At 31.3% G+C, this 17,103-nt stretch overlaps 1 protein-coding gene across 1 annotated transcript in view; it reads left to right on the top strand.

Annotated features, from left to right (window-relative positions):
• Positions 1-743: 743 nt before the first annotated feature.
• LOC139505104 (plectin-like) overlaps positions 744-17,103 on the top strand; it is a gene marked incomplete at its 3' end in the record, with an annotated part of 31,018 nt that continues 14,658 nt past the window's right edge. The window contains exons 1-2 of the mRNA XM_071294916.1: positions 744-809; positions 16,644-16,700. Of these exons, the coding sequence (XP_071151017.1) occupies positions 759-809; positions 16,644-16,700 (108 nt within the window). The remainder of the gene's footprint in view (positions 810-16,643; positions 16,701-17,103) is intronic.

Raw genomic sequence — 17,103 nt, 5'->3', positions numbered from 1 at the left:
TTAAGAATGATGATATGTGTAATGATTACCCGTTAAAGGACTAAAGGACATGGTATGAACAACTGTGTGTTTAGCAAACACATTATCAGCTACGTACCACAGGCATTTAAGAGAATCATCTTCTTTTTCTGTAAAACAAAATGGAGATGATACATTCTTGAAATCCGTTTTGCCTTTTCATTTTCTGAAACTATAATCACTAAGACAATCATGTGACGGGCGTTAATTTAAGAATATTATGTATACAGTATGTAAAACTAGAGAAAAATGTAACATGATGGAGGACCTAAATGACACCGTTATTATGACCATTCACCAGTTAGGTTAAAGTTCATCTCATTGTCACTTTGAGAGTTATATAACAAAGTTGACATTTTATTCCACAAAATAAGTGGTTACATCTTTAAACTGTCAGTCACGTTTGCTGGAAGTATTAATTTCGTCCATAAAAGATCAAGAAAAGTTGTATATTTGAATGAAAAATTATTCATTTAAAAATAAAGTACATTTTTCATTTTAAATGGTTTTACGTAAAAACAGTGATTTACATTTAAATACAGAAATTATATTTGCAAAACACGTGACATTGCTGGAAAGGCTTCAGTGCTCATGGGAAGCTTTAAGTCACTCTTTTGAACTGGAAAGATATAACAAGGTGGCTTGTCATTTTTAAACAGGTAAAATTTAAAAATCTAAAATTTGATGTATTGACTATTTGACACGGAAACAGCGTGTCTATATCATGTTATACATATAATATGTGTTCCTATCATACGAGAGGACGATCAGTTTATCAGTTTTGGTTTATGGTAAGTCCAATCTTGCAAGTCTAAGCCTTGGTGCAAGGCGAAAAGCATTTAAAAGTTATGTTGTACTAGTTCATTGCCTTAGTGATGTTATTTATAGTATAACTAATCGCCGTATTTGAATATCAAAAAATAAGACAACGCGTGACCGAACGACGCATGGATTAAACGAGTGCGCAGCACGAGTTTAATCATAGCGACGTTCGGTCACAAGTTGTCTTATTTTTGATATTCAAATACGGCGATTAGTTATACTTTTTATTACATTGTCAAATGGCTTTTTTTTATGAAATTAATGTAGCAAATGTCTGGGACTATATGTTTTTCCTACGCATTTAAAATTTGTTTTGATCCGACGTTATCGACGTATTGACAACGCCTACTGTTGTATGACGTCAAAGAGTGAAATAACCACGTTTATTTCACATGTGAAATTATCGGTTTTTATTTAACTGGGAAATCAATGTAATTTATTGCAACCAATGTAATAAATGGTATTATATTCACTTGTACTTTTGCTCCAAGCAAGGCACATTTGATTATATAGATTATGTCTAGCTATATCTGTTATGACGGCCCTTTATGTAAAAATTATTAAGTATAGAGATAACCCCTAAAATGTTAACTCACTAGTTGTTATTTTTTAACATATAAAAATAAGACTATACAAATACTGATTTGTCAAAATAATCAGGCTGAGAGGTATAAAAACATTATTATACTGTTTAATTCTTGTTCACCCATATCGATTATGTTACATTAAAATAGTACCCATTAATGGTATTTATATGCATGTAGTTACAGAGGTAATTTGCAAATAATCGTTATTCAAATCACCCTATCAGTTTACATTACGTCGGGTTTTTATAGAATAATAGTTCTAGCTGGTGTTTTTATGTGTTCTAGATTTTTTCTTATCATAGTATATAGCATCCTACACACAATCTACAATGGTCCCATTGCTAAAATTAAATCTGTATAATACTTTTTTTTTTAAATATCAAGTGGGGAGATAATATTTGGTAGCCAAATACATAATGAATATGGACACACATGTAATACACATTCATTACAGTACCGTTTGATAGTTTAAAAATTAAAGTTTAAAATTCGATATTTTAAAATTCTTTATCACTTTGTATAAGATCAAAGCAGAATTAAACTTGACTATTTTATTTATCATATCATCGTAAACACAGCAAGGAAAGTAAGCTATCACTTTACTATCATTGTGATTAACTGACAATTTCACATGACTCCATGAACCCATTACAAAGAATAATCTTATAATCAAAAAGCGATTTAAACACAACAAAATTTAAAATACCCATCAAAATAGCGTATCTGATATAAAAGTGTAACCAGCATTAAAACATAGCCAGCAGGACAAACATTTATGGTCATTAAAATTTAAAAGATGACCAAGTCTACCTCAACTATACATTTACTGGTTTAAATGGTCACATTCTATAAAATATTTGAAAGAAATTGGTTTGGTATGTAAATCTTTACAATTATGCTTGTGTTTTTGTTGATGCACGGTTATGGTACCAGCTTCATCATAGTGTGAAACATATTTTGAATCAAACGTATTTTGATTTCAAGACTCATTCCTAACATGTTTAAGATGAGAGCGATTTAAAATCGACAAAATTACTCGATTTTTTAACTCCAAATCAACCTTTACAAATTGGATTATTCTTAATAATTTTGATACAATTTCTATACCCGAAACCCTGGCGGAAAATCGGAAATCAAATCTACAAGATTTATAAAACGTTCTCTTTCATCAGCAAAATGTAAAGACTCAGAAATGTCTAGCAAAGTCAAAATTAAAGGAAATGATGATAATTTTATTTTGTCAGGAACTATAAGTTGCAAATATTTAGAAAAACACAACATTGTAATTTAAACGTTTGCGATTAGATCTAAATAGTATCATGGTGAATCTTAACGATTTAGAACATTTCTACTCCTGATAAACAAGTAATTTCTTGTTTCAAAACAAGGTTATATATACCAACCTTATTAAAAGTCTTTTTATTCATTATTATTATCAATGCAATAATTCAACATTTAATTTGTCCAAGAAACATATCCGAATTTACTGATTTTCTGGCTGATGCTTTTCCGACTTTTAATTTAATATAATTCCATTCAATTTCCACAATTGATATATATTTTGTCCTTTAAAACAATGTTTTTGCTATCAGTAAAGATACAAAGTAAATTTAATCAATACTGCTTTGAATATTTAAATGAATTGAAAGTAATGTTCAAGGTTAAGAAGGTAAGGCAAATAAATAAAATGTAAATATTTCGTAATAAAAATAGCACAATGATATGCTTCATAGGTAACTTTGTAATTTAACTTTGGAATCAACTCAACCATTCACATACATCGATTGCAAGGATGGAACGAGTGGGCTGTCTTCACAGTTCGTGTACCTTCATGAACATATTTTGTCATGCAGTGAATGAATGCTTGGATACGCAAAATTCTAATCCGGTTATAAGATTTTAAATGACGAAAACTTAACCAGGACCTTGTAAAAGTAACGGACTGAAGTGTTGCAAGTTGTCGTCTGCTTGTTCCCCTATTGATTATGTAATAAATTCTGACATTATAAAAAGGAAGTGGCTTCGACTCAATGATTTTTCGTCATACATAATAAATGCAATGGTTTAAATACCAATTGAAAGTGACTTCAAAATGCTGACTGTAGTTATCATTTGGTTTTATTTCCGAGACAATGCCAACTGCTTCTTAACTGGCTTCAACATAAACAGAGGGGTAAGTTTTAATTTTTATATAGTCACGTGACTGATTAAACCCGCCCTTTTTGTTAGTTTACATGTAAAATTAGGGGTTTGTATTTGCTAAAGGGTGCATTCGGGTTCATGTACACTTCAGGGTGAACCGTCTTTTTGCAAAAAATAAACAAAAAAAACCAAACAAAAACAAACAAAAAAACAAAAACGTAAACTTGTTTTGTGTCTGTAGTTAAATCACTGGTAATTTATATTGATGCTGGTTTCCATGGTAAATATTTCAAACCTTTTTGATGTGATTGGTCTACCCTCCTCCTAACATGTGACATTTATGTTTAACTGCAAAAATCAAAGGGCTTATTGACCCATCATATTTGCACTATCAATGAAATAACTAACAAGACCCTCTAACAAATGGAAAAAAGATAAAAGTACAAAACGTATACCTTTTTAATCGAATAGAGTTTCGGTACAGTGCTACCAAACAGTTTATATAGAACCTATTTTATGTGGTAGGTTAACTTAACTAAAAGATTTTCTCCAGTCTGGTATTTAAAATGAATGTGTATGATTTACATTGCTAAAACATGTGACTCTCTTTTTAATCATAACTAATGTACAAAACATCTTCGACAAAAAATGAATACATAATTATCACCTACAAACAATGCATACGTGTTTAATCAGCAGGTAAATTACATATATCATACAAGTCTAATTTTACCTCGATGAGGAATTGTTCTTTATAATAATTCATCATCCTTGTCAAAATAATAATGTTTGTGTTACATTGAAAGGGAATTTTTTACAATAGACTAGTTAGTAGTGAAGACAATTCAACCAAAAGAAATAAGTAAACCAATTTTAATTTTATACAATTACATGTAAGTTAGCATATCAAATTGAGTTTCAAGTGCATTGACTATTGCACATGAAATAATCTTAATCCTGATTGAGTCAATATACCAGATAATGCAGAACAATACATGCACAGTCAATCATAGTTTTCAACAAAAAAAGTATGCGGTATTTTATTTATGCTTATTATTGTTCCCATTAATTTTCTGAATTAAAACATGTTTGTAGCTATCACTCTCACAATCATAACTAAATAATATTCCAACAACTCGATTTTCAACAAAATTTATGTTCATGGAACTCCTGGATAATCCAAAGTTGTGTTTTAAGCGGCGAAAAAATCTGACCAACATTATCAAAATACATCTAGAACTATTTTAGTACTAATTAGCGCTAATTTTGCCTCTGGGAACGATGAATCTTCAAGCACATAAACCATAAAACGATTATTTCAACAACTCTTTATCAGATATAAACTATGCACTACATACCTGATCGTTTATGTATATTTTTATTTGGCATTTATTGATATAGTTAAGTCAACAACAGAAATAAAGAAATTAATATATGCAATCAACAACTGCAATAGAGAATGACCCATTCTTACCTCGTAAATTACCAAATGTGTGATATTAAGACATTAAGAGGTAAAACCAATGATAATAATAAAATATGATCCTTCAATCAAATATCAACGAGTAAAATCTCTATACAAGTTGTAATCTGAATATGTATCCCCCTTACGTAATGACTGTGACAAATGTACCCAATTTCATACATGACCAACAACCCATACAGCCGGTTAACCTAAGGTATTTAAATGAACGGACCTACCCGCCAATAAAATGTCCTGTGTTTAAATGTAATAGTTTACTGTGACTAAAGATTAGTACACTGCAGACGCTATTATAATGGAGATTAAGCTACAGTTTTTATAAGCTATTTATAAGAGGATCAATCGCATTTTAGTAGTAAGTAAAACATATTTGTAGATCTCATTCATGAAGTTAATTATATAAAATGTAAGCCAGCAGTATATGTCATTAACATAATTTAACAAAGTTGTACAATATAATATTCCATTTATATACGCTTAATTCATGGTAACTTTTACGCCATATTTGTACGGAAATTAGATAACTTTCTGTTTGTTATTTCATGACTAACGCAATACTATTCCCTTACACAACTTATTCTAATCAATACCTCGGGTGTTTGCACTTACAAACGCACACATACAACAAACACACACATACATACCCATGTCACATATACTGAAATTAGTATTCCATCTTATTCTGTGGATTCACAATTATTCGTGGAATACCAATTTTTGTGCATTTTGTTGTTATTGTATGCAGACTTTGGCAAAACCACGAAACCAAATATCCACGAAAAGCCTTTTTTCCTCAATCCACGAAAATTGGTACCAACGAAAATCAATGAATCCACAGTAGATGTTGTTGGGTTGTTGTCTCATTGACGATTACGTCACTTCCCCTTTTTAATCAAACAAAGACCACGGAAAGGGTTGTGCAAGTTGATTTTTGTTTCATATAGTGTACTAATAGTTTATTGAAATTGCATTTATCTTTCTATATCATATTTCATAGATTTGTGTAATTCATCTTTATTTCGTAGTTCATGCCATGTGCTTATTAGATATCAGAAACTTTTCTGGTGGTGATAACTATTTATTTTCAGTTAGGCCAGCGTAGGCTTCAATGCTTTTAAATTTTGCAAAAATCACTTTTGTGAGCACATGTACCTTTTGTGGGCGACATCATTATAAATATTACCAAAAGGACGTTGGAATTCAGTAATTTCATTCTAGTAGCAGTAAATAGTGACGTTGCAATCTCTTTGATTTCTGATTTATATTCGTTCGTGCAATCCGATATTCTCTCAAACATCAAATGTATACGTTTTATATAGAATTATATACACTTTAAATATTTATGAAACTACAATCATGACTAGAAAGGAGTTCCGTGAAAGTACAATTTATGCATAACTTGATTAATTTTGTCGACGCAGCGTGATTTGAACGAAATTTCTTTTTAAAATATTATGCATATATTAAATTTATTCTGAGGGTGTGGTATCAAATAACTAAAACCAGTTTTAAACGAGATATGATTATTTACAGCTATGGGTATACCTTTATGATAAATATTTAATATTATAGACAAATCATTCAACACTTTTATCCCTTGACATCTTTATCAATGGACACTTCCCTCTTAGTCGTATAGAATTTGGTCTATCGACTTCGGGTTTGTTTTGTTTTTTTGAAAGGGGCCGGGGGGGGTGGGGGTGGGGGGGGGGGGTGGTAATGGGCTGTATCAATTTGATATCTATGCAGACTACTATTGAACCATTCTAATTTTTCTCCTGTTAAAGAGTTTCAACTAAAGGATAGTGATCGATATAAGCCATTGAAGAGGGCCCTGCAACCAGTAAATGTGTAATTTTGCCGGATGCAATGTCGGTTATTCTTAATTAAACTTTTGTCCATTAACATCAACAATGTTTTCTTTCATGTACATGACACAAATACTGGTAGTAAAGTGAATAATCATATAATTATGATTTATATTAATTTATCAAGCATTGATCAATGGTAATAAAAACGTAGATTTTCCAGTATGATTATTATTGTATAACATCCTACCCAGAGTGATTGCCTGCTTAAATGTCGTTACTAATTACACTCTCATTAATACATGTATTTGCAACAAATGTGATAAAAGTGTTTGTTTGTTTCAGTCATAAATCATCTTAGAATATTCCAGAATCATGGAATACACATGTTTGGAAATCCCACCCTTGTTTTCTGCAAATGGTTTGATGGTAGAAATTTTTTGGCTCTCCTGGCTTTTGTTCGTGCTAGGGTTGATGATGCTGATTTTACTTTGCTATTGCATGTGCTGGAAACGAAATCGTCCAAAAGCAATACTTGTTCATCCAGATCCAATAGTGATGACATCAAGATTTGTACAGACCGTATGTACCCAAACTGGTTCTAGGTGTTGTAGGCCCTGCTTTCTTGTCTATGTTTAACATCAATAGTGTTAGTTGTATTCACTAGATAACCATAGCAATTCGCAGATATAGTGCACGTTAATAAAATTCCTCACTAATTTCGTCTAGTAATACGTAGCTATTTTCCTGGCACATTTTTATTTTAATATCGCACGATCCTTAATGATACATGTATATAACTATAGATAAAGTTTTAAAGCTTTTTTTTATTGCATTATTGAGCTTTACCAATGGCTTTGTATTAAAGATTTGTATTGCATTGTTGAGCTTTACCCATAGCTTTGGTTTGAAGCTTTTTATTGCATTGTTGAGCTTTACTCTTGGCTTTTTTGTTATGATCTTTTTTAATTTTCTAATTATGTGTGTGGTGCTTTATGTTTTCTGTTTGACAATTTCTTGATTGCAATTACGTTTGCTTGCTTTTGTCAGCATACATTTTGCAAGCTTTATCCTTGTATAGAATATTGTCAGTTCTTTCCGCATTCTTATTCATTTCTGAACCTGTTTATCCTTTTCACTCTTTTGTTTTGTTCTTTTTAAGTTACTCTCTAACTACTTATGTGTATTAGTATTTTGATTTCTTATACATTGTCACGACCAGAACAATTAAATGTACCGTGCAGTTGTACGTGTGGAGCATTAATGCATGTATAGAAGTGGGATCGTATGTTCGGAAGAAAAGAGCTTATTTTGAAAAAATCTAATTATTGGTTCATATTAAATTATTAGCATTATGTGTATTATCCTATAAGCAGTATTTGCTATTGGTTAACAGATATTAATACTAAGCTTTCACAAGTAAACGGAATCATTTCATTTTTACCGAGTTTTTTGTCTCTTTGTTGCATGACATTCTCAGGTTTTGATGATGTACAAGGTCAAACCAGACTTAACTATAAATTTGCTGCCTATTTACCCATGAACGTTGAATTCAGGAGGTGAACGAACACGGGTTAGCATGGAACAAGAATAATAAGTCCGGAAAGACAATGTGAAACAGTTTCGTTTTTAGCTAGAATGTTAAAGAAATCTGAATCACCATGTCAGTCTACTATTACAAAGCAGGACTTATCATCATATAACATCAACACTTTATCGCACTGACTGCCTGTTAATATTTGTCGCTGGACGATAAAAATCAATCAACCAAACAATCATTTCATACACTAGACAATCTCATTATTTTCTCCGGTTGAATCAATTTGACTGAAGCGTTTGATCCTTTTTAACAGCAATTACAAGTTCAACATATGATTGCAGCTTCCTATCGTACTTACAAATTGACTGTCTATAGATTTAACACATTAATCGCCCTTGTCATGCAGTAGATTCGATCCTTCAAATATGTTTTTTTTAAGTATTTTCAAAATGCACTGTTAAATCATTTATTTTGAAAAACTGAATGGCGAACCTGAGTAAAGCAAATTTTAGTAAAATGTCCATATATGAATCAAAACCTACAATTTAACTTTCTTAAGATTGTAGTTGAATAATTTACATCAAACCTGTATATATTATACGTAGCCACATTTGAAAAAACACAAAAGAGAAACCTACACAAATCCCCAGCATAAATTTTGTCGGCTTGTTTGAAGGATTTAATAATCGATTATATACGCCTTTAAAGTAATAGATATTCTCTTGAATCACTGGGTAGACTGTATTATATTTACTTTCAATAAATAGGTGAACACACCTGCAAAGAAATAAAGATTTATATTTGAAATATTTAAACATATAAATTATAGCTTACTATCGAAAGTGCAAATATTGCATTTCAGTATTTCAAATCATGTAAGCAAATGTTCATGATAAATTAAACTACATGCAAAAAGTCTATTTATGTTGTATTCTTGTGTAAAATCACTTCAAATATTCGTTACAAATGATTTGATGATTTCAAAAGTTAATTTGATATCTTTATATATGAGAACATACATAGATAATATTGAAATTAAGCTCTTTTCAAATACGGAGATAAAAACGGCAATACTTAAAAAGAGTTTTTTGTAATTGAGTCGTATAGACAGACTTTAATAGTCATTTTTATTGGAATGCCCACACTAATAGTATAGGTAAGTTGAAATATGACAACATATTTGAAATCTACGGAAGCCGATAAGGGCCATTCAAAAAAAAAAAATTATGTCGTAATTACGACATAGTATGTCGTAATTTCGACATAACATGTCGTTATTACGACATCGCTATGTCGTAATTTCGACATAACATGTCGTTATAACGACATCGCTATGTCGTAATTTCGACATAACATGTCGTTATTACGACATCGCTATGTCATAATTTCGACATAACATGTCGTTATAACGACATCGCTATGTCGTAATTTCGACATATCATGTCGTAATAACGACATGTTATGTCGTTAAAACGACATAGCTATCGCTATATATAAAAGAATATGTATTATGATTGCCAAGAGACTAAATGACACAGAAATTAACAACTATAGGTCATCATAATGCCCCCAATAATTAGAAAAGCCCCACATAGTCAGCTATAAAAGAGGGAGGAAAGATACCAGAGGAAGAGCCCCCGAAATGCTGTGTGGCAGACAGTGTTATAATTAATTATTAGCTCCCTTGGTAAAACTTCAAATTTTATATTTAATGTATTTCATTGTTAAATAATTTACATGAAGCTTAATAAGTACATATTTGTGAATTGCTTAGACTTTGCTATTTGAATTCATTGGTTAAAGATATTTATTTATATTGTAAAGTTTAATATTTGCATCGTCGCAAAATCTTTGGTTACCTTCTTTGAATAGATTCAGTGAGAAACTTATATATTTTATAGATCCCATATAATTATACCGACCCGACCGTTTATGTTAGGTCTAACAATCATTCCTACCAAGGCAAGTCAAGCTGTTCATCTCCCTACAAATAAGTGCAAACTTCAAGGCTTTTTGTTAAAAGTTTGAATTGAAGTCTTGATTTCTCTATTTCTCATGTTTCTACTTTCAAACACGTTGGGCACGATGTTCCTACAACGCCTAGGATGTAAAACAGAATCTTCGAAATTTCATTCGCAAAACAAAATAAAAATAAAAATGTTAGAAAACACGAAACAATATTGTAACAAATTCAGTATATGTTTTAAATTATGTTTTTACAGCTCTTGATCATATACTAAGTAATATCTAGTTTATTTGAGGATTAAAATAAGAAAGCTATGTGAAAAAACGGATGTCCAACGTTACATTTAAGAAAAACTGTTTTAACTCTTATGTATAGTGATCCTATTTCTTATTCTCTGATCTTCTTGATTCTTGGCAGGAACAACGACATGTGTTGGTTCTCTGTGCCGTTAAAGCCGTTATTTTGCCAAATTTCATTTGACTCGGTAGCTGCATATTAAGCTGGAATAAGAGAAATGTCCAACGACGTTTTTCATTAACTCAACATCTGAAAGTGAATTTTATAAGTAGATATAGCAGAAAATGAATTAAAAGAGTAGGACAATAATAATATCTAACAAAAGTACAAATATTTGCCTCATGTGAGTTCAAATATTTGCCTCATGTGAGTTCAAATATTGCTGATTCAATAAAATCTTCTCTACACAGTCGTTTTTCAAACGGTAGCCATTTTGTCCAAGTTGATATTTCATTTTTCAAATCAGTTAACGCGTATTTTTTATAATTGAAAAGAACAAAAGTTAGATACACGAAGAGTAAAAAATGCCAAGATTCTTTTCTTATTACCTACATATTTGGGTCTTAAAGGAATAAAATGCTTCCACACATTACAAAACGGTAGCCAATTTGTCCAAACGTCTGAAAACGCCTAAAATCCTAAAGACGCTAATTTCCGACGTTACATGTGCTAAAGTTTCAATTAAATGTTCAGGATAATTAAAACAAATCATGTTATGAAATTTGGAAAAAGAGGTTGATGATTGCTGCCGAAAAAAAGAATAATGCATGTTGCTATAGACTCCGCCCGGGGACATAGGTTCGACACAGGTTAAATTTTGCAATTTTTATTAATCGTTTATAGCTTTTAACGATTTATTTAAAAGAATTGGGAAATGGGGAAAACATCCCATTACATGAACTTCGTCCAACTTTTGCAAAGACAAATTGGAGACACCAAGACAGTCTCTAAATGTAAAATGCGAATTGAAATTTATGTTACGGAAGTACTCCGAAATAGATCATTTAAAGTCGTCACTTCAGTAAGGTGCAATCACCAATATTAAAAGACTTAATACCAGTTCACGGAATGTTTTACTTCGCGATTTGTCCTGCTATTCATGTTATAACAGTCGTGATGAAAATAATTCCTGTACTAGCGAAGCCGGAACTTTTCGTCAATATAAACTTGTGCATGAAATGGAGGTAATTGAAAGACGAATCCCAAACAGCAACGAAAACCGTTTCATCGAATTGATAAAAACCCGGGATTATATTTGCCGTTTTCGCGGACGATCCAGGAGTAGATTACTATATTTTAGAATGTATATCAGAAGTTAAACGTTATATATGACTTTGGAAATAATTCTCAAGCCAAGGTTCAAGTAATTGAAGGGGTGTATTTCGACAACTTATTTGCCAGGGAAAATACAAATTTAACCAAGGGTAAAAATGTTCGATTTACTTGCAGAGTGTCAGATATATTTGTATTGATTGAAATAAGATGTAGAAATTTTACAATGACAGATGATATGCACCTTGAAAGTTAAACATCCTATGATAAAACAAAAATATGGAAAACCGTATACATGTACTTCCGTCCCATCTTTCCTTCCTACATTACTTGCGACAGTACTGCATTTTTAGTTGAAATAACTTAAAGGGTAAATATTATTAAATCGATTTCCACAACTCGAGGTAATGTTTTATAAAATGACATCACAAAACGAACAGAACCAGAATCAACCAACAATATAAAAATAACGAATAAAACTTGCAAAAATTAGACGAAGTCACAAACCCTCTTCGACACCGCAATGTGAAAGTGTAACGTCGTGTTGTAGGAATGTCGTGCCCAACGTTTGAAAGTAGAAATAGAGCTATCAATACTTCAATTCACCCTTATTACAAGAAGCCATGTAGTTTGCGCTTATATAAAGGGAGATGGAATGATTGGCATGCAATGTCAGTCCTCATATATTTCCACGTCTTATTTGTCTATTTCAAAGTTGTCTGACTGAACAGCCCTTCCACGGCAGGTATCTTATAAAACTTAAATGGGATTTTAAAAATATATAAGTTTCTCACTGAAGGTATCCAAAGAAGGTAACCAAATATTTTGCGACGATGCAAATATTAAACTTTACAATATAAATAAAAAACCTTTAACCAATGAATTCAAATAGCAAAAGCTATGAAATTAACAAATATATACTTATTAAGCTTCATGTAAATTATTTAACAATAAAATACATTAAATATGAAATTTGGAGTTTTACCAAGGGAGCTAATAATTAATTAATAACACTGTCTGCCACACAGCATTTCGGGGACTCTCCCTTTGGTATCTTTCCTCCCTCTTTTATAGCTGACTAATCGGGGGCTTTTCTAATTATTGGGGGCATTATGATGACCTATAGTTGTTAATTTCTGTGTCATTTAGTCTCTTGGCAATCATAATACATATTCTTTTATATATAGCGATGTCGTTATTACGATATAGCTATGTCGTTTTAACGATATAGTGATGTCGTTATTACGACATGATATGTCGAAATTACGACATAGCGATGTCGTTATAACGACATGCTATGTCGTAATTACGACATAAAAATTTTTTTTTGAATGGCCCTTATCGGCTTCCGTAGAAATCAATCGATGTTTTATATAACTTCTGTTGGGGAAAAGGTGTAGGAAGACGGAACATTAGACTGTAATGTTCATCTAATTACCTGGTTGATTTGGTTGCACGAGAATCTACGCTTTATCCAACTTCTTTCAAGAAAAGCTTCTACCCTTTAGTAAAAACTTTCATCAAATTGGAGATTATGTTACATGTAGGAGGATTACCCACAACAAGACATAGAACAAATTTGGTGAGGTAAAACTAGTTTCAGATTCAGGGTCAGGTTTTGGTTTTTGATGGAGTATGATTTAGTTTAGGAAGCAGTACACAGTTAAGATAAACCTTAAACCTGACAGTCATATTTTTTATTCGCCCTCTAACTACAAATTTTTGGGCATACTGTAAAACATGGTATGGTATGATGGTATGGTATGTGTTATGGTATGATGGTATGGTACCAATACCATCATACCATGGTATGCATGACTGGTACCATGGTATGGTATGGTGGTATGGTACAAATTCGTATACCATGGTACGAATTCCTATACCATGGTACAAATTATTATACAATGGTATAACTTGATGGTATGAAGCATGGAAGTAGGAAATTTTTAAAAATTAATTTAGGTAATATGAAATATGATTTTTTTTTTTAATTTGTTGACATTATGTATCTGTTTTAGTTATGAAAATAATATTTTACAAAATAGATGTAGACAAACCAGATAGACTATCACTTACATGTATAAAGCTGTGAACAGAAAACAAGAGAGAATTCAATTTAAACATCTCAGATAACTATTAAGTTAAGATAAGATAGATATAATGTCCTGTTCTAACACATTGTAAATGGCTGTCAATTATTCTTTAAAATTTTGGGAAGTACTGCATATCTTTAGATTATAATCTAGATAATGTAGTTAAAGTTTTATTGCATAACCTTCTGTCAATGGTCAACTTTTATATTGTTTTGAAATATGACACTTTTTAAAAACAGTTGCATATTCTGTCTACATCTATATGGCCAAGAAATTCCACTAAAAATGTGAATAAAAGGTGAATGCATCTCCTGTGTGGATTAGAAAACACCATACTTTCAAATTAAACTGTCACTAATATAATACTATGTTAGTTGATAGATACCACATGTTGTAGAGTGTATTTTGTTTTCTTCATTTATATGTAAAAACAATGTGCATTATGGAAGTTAATACACAATATCAACCAACGAATGATTCTTTTTTTTTTTTATTATGTGTGATTTTATTAAACAACTTTATTTCATTTTTTTTAATACATGCTGAGAATGACAGCTATTTCTGTGCAGATAGAGATAAGAATAGGTTTCTTTAAAATGGATTTCAAGGTCAATTATAATGACGGCGGAGCTTGATTTTTCAAAACTGTCCTGGGCTCGTTTAACAGGACGTTTGAGGAAGATTAGTAAACATCTTTGTTACATTATACGAAACCAAAAGGCTGATAAGGTTCTAATTTCTCAATAATATTAATGAATGATGTAGTATCCTTTATATGTTAGACTGATTTTGAACTATAAGTATAAGAAAATGATCAACATACTGACCTACAAGGAAGGAGGGGGGGGGGGGGGGGGGGGGCAATACCTTTTTGTGTTAACCTGTTTTTGCCTTTGTGTTTTAACTATTATTTTAGACAAAATTAAACTGTTAACTGTTTTCAACCCACTGGCTGTTATCTGTTCTGTTAAAATTTGTAATGTTGTCAACTGTTTTTATGAAAATGGGATTCCTGTAATCTGTTCCTAGACACTTAAAGTGTTTTTGGACATAATTTGTCTCTGAGAACTGATCTTACATGTACCTGTTGTTTACAAGAATCTTAAGATTCACACTAATCACATTGAAATTGCAGTCCATTTCTTTCTTTACGGTGCTTCCTCAAAGGAGAAACATAAACAGCATATATGTAACTGCCTTTAAGTATAGTAAATCCTTCATAAAATTTAGAATGGAAACGGGGAATGTGTCAAAGAAACAACCCGACTAAAGAGTAGAACACAGCCAAAGGCAAAACAAAAAAGTCTTTTACACAGCGAAAAAATCTTGCACCAGGAGGCGTGCTGAAGCTGACTCCAAAGGGAGCAATAATTTAACTTCAAAAAGGGGGGTGGGGGTAGAAGTTATATGGCCGTTTTCTGAACAAAAATGTGTACTAGTTTATATAAAAAAAACGTGCAAATAAACTCCGAAACATGTAAATGAACCAAAAAAAAAAAAAAAAAAAAAAAGACTAGAGCAGAGGTTCCTGACTTGGTACAGGTGCAACACATGTTTTGTTACATTGACCCAGAGCACCTTAATGTAGTTGTGAAAAATAAAGTACCATTTCAATTTGCAAAAAATGTTTTGTTTTGAAATAGGTCAAAAAAGAAAGAAAAGAAAACAGATAATTTATAAAATCCTGTTTAAGAATAGGTTTATTAACTTTTCAAAATTTCCTCTTTTGAAAAACCATACCATGCTTTATTCCATGATATAATAATTTGTACCATGGTATAGTAATTTGTACCATACCATCATACCATACCATGGTACCATTCATGCATACCATGGTATGATGGTATTCGTACCATACCATCATACCATAACACATACCATACCATCGTACCATACCATGTTTTACAGTATGCCAAATTTTTGGTGTGCAACTTTTTTTTTATCTTTAATTCTGTATAACATGACTTATGGTGAATATTTTCTTTTGTCAGAGAAGCTTTATCATTCAAGGCGATGTTACATGTTACCAATTCTTTATGTGTGAAAAACCTCCCTACTTTCAACTCTTTCCATATTGTCTGTGTCTTGTTGCAAGTAATGACACAGCAACTAAGAATTTAACTTAAGTACTCAGCATGTTGGTTTGCCTGACGCTTTTTATTACATTTTAAATATCTAGTAGTGTATGAATATAAAGTGCTTAGCAACATTTTTTTATTGGTCAGTTCTTCGACAAGAAAAATCATTTATCTAAATGCGTTTTTTTTTGTTTTTTGTATTACTTTAAATTGATAAAGAACTTTTTTTCTACATTTACGTTTCAATTATATGCGTATATTATTTTAGCGTCGTTATCATGCCTTTTCATTGAATATTATAACCGAGTTTTGTGCATAATCTGTTTCATTAACTTATAATCAGTAATTTAAAAAAGACATGTATGATAATACTCTGGAATACACCTTTTAACATAAAATTTGTTTTCAAATTTACAATATTCAGCGACGATAACTTATACCTCTATTTAGTCCCGTTTGCATAAACTTACAAAACAATTGCAGTAATTTGAAATAAAGTTTGATCATTTGATTTCACCTTTGATATTTGTCTTACAGAGAAAAATGTCCCAGGAGGACCTCCACAGTTGTCTGGACTGGCTGTTGCAGGAACAGGTACAAAATATATTCATTCTTTTACATCAAACGACGTCAAATTTAAAGTGTCTTTAATTTCTAGGGTCATAAAAGAAATACAAAAACGTTCTTAACAGAACATACATTCAGAAGGACTTATAAGGTTATTCAGTCAAAATTTTATCTACACTGTTGCTATGTATACATTTGTATATACAATATTAAAATAACACTTTGTAAATTTTATGCATCCGAAAATAAACTAAATTGATACCAGGATTAAAATTGTGTACGTCAGACGCGTGTACCGTCTACAAGATGCACTCGAAACAAAGGCCAAATAAAGTACGATATCGAAGAGCACTGAGGACCAACAATTTTGACGAAATTATTAACTGACACATTTCTACCATTTTTGAATTGCACATAAGTTAAGATAAGA

Source organism: Mytilus edulis, unplaced genomic scaffold (assembly GCF_963676685.1).
Source record: "Mytilus edulis unplaced genomic scaffold, xbMytEdul2.2 SCAFFOLD_602, whole genome shotgun sequence".
Taxonomy (NCBI): Eukaryota; Metazoa; Mollusca; class Bivalvia; order Mytilida; family Mytilidae; genus Mytilus; species Mytilus edulis.
Note: the sequence above shows the minus strand (reverse complement) of the source record. Positions and strands in the feature narration are given on the sequence as shown.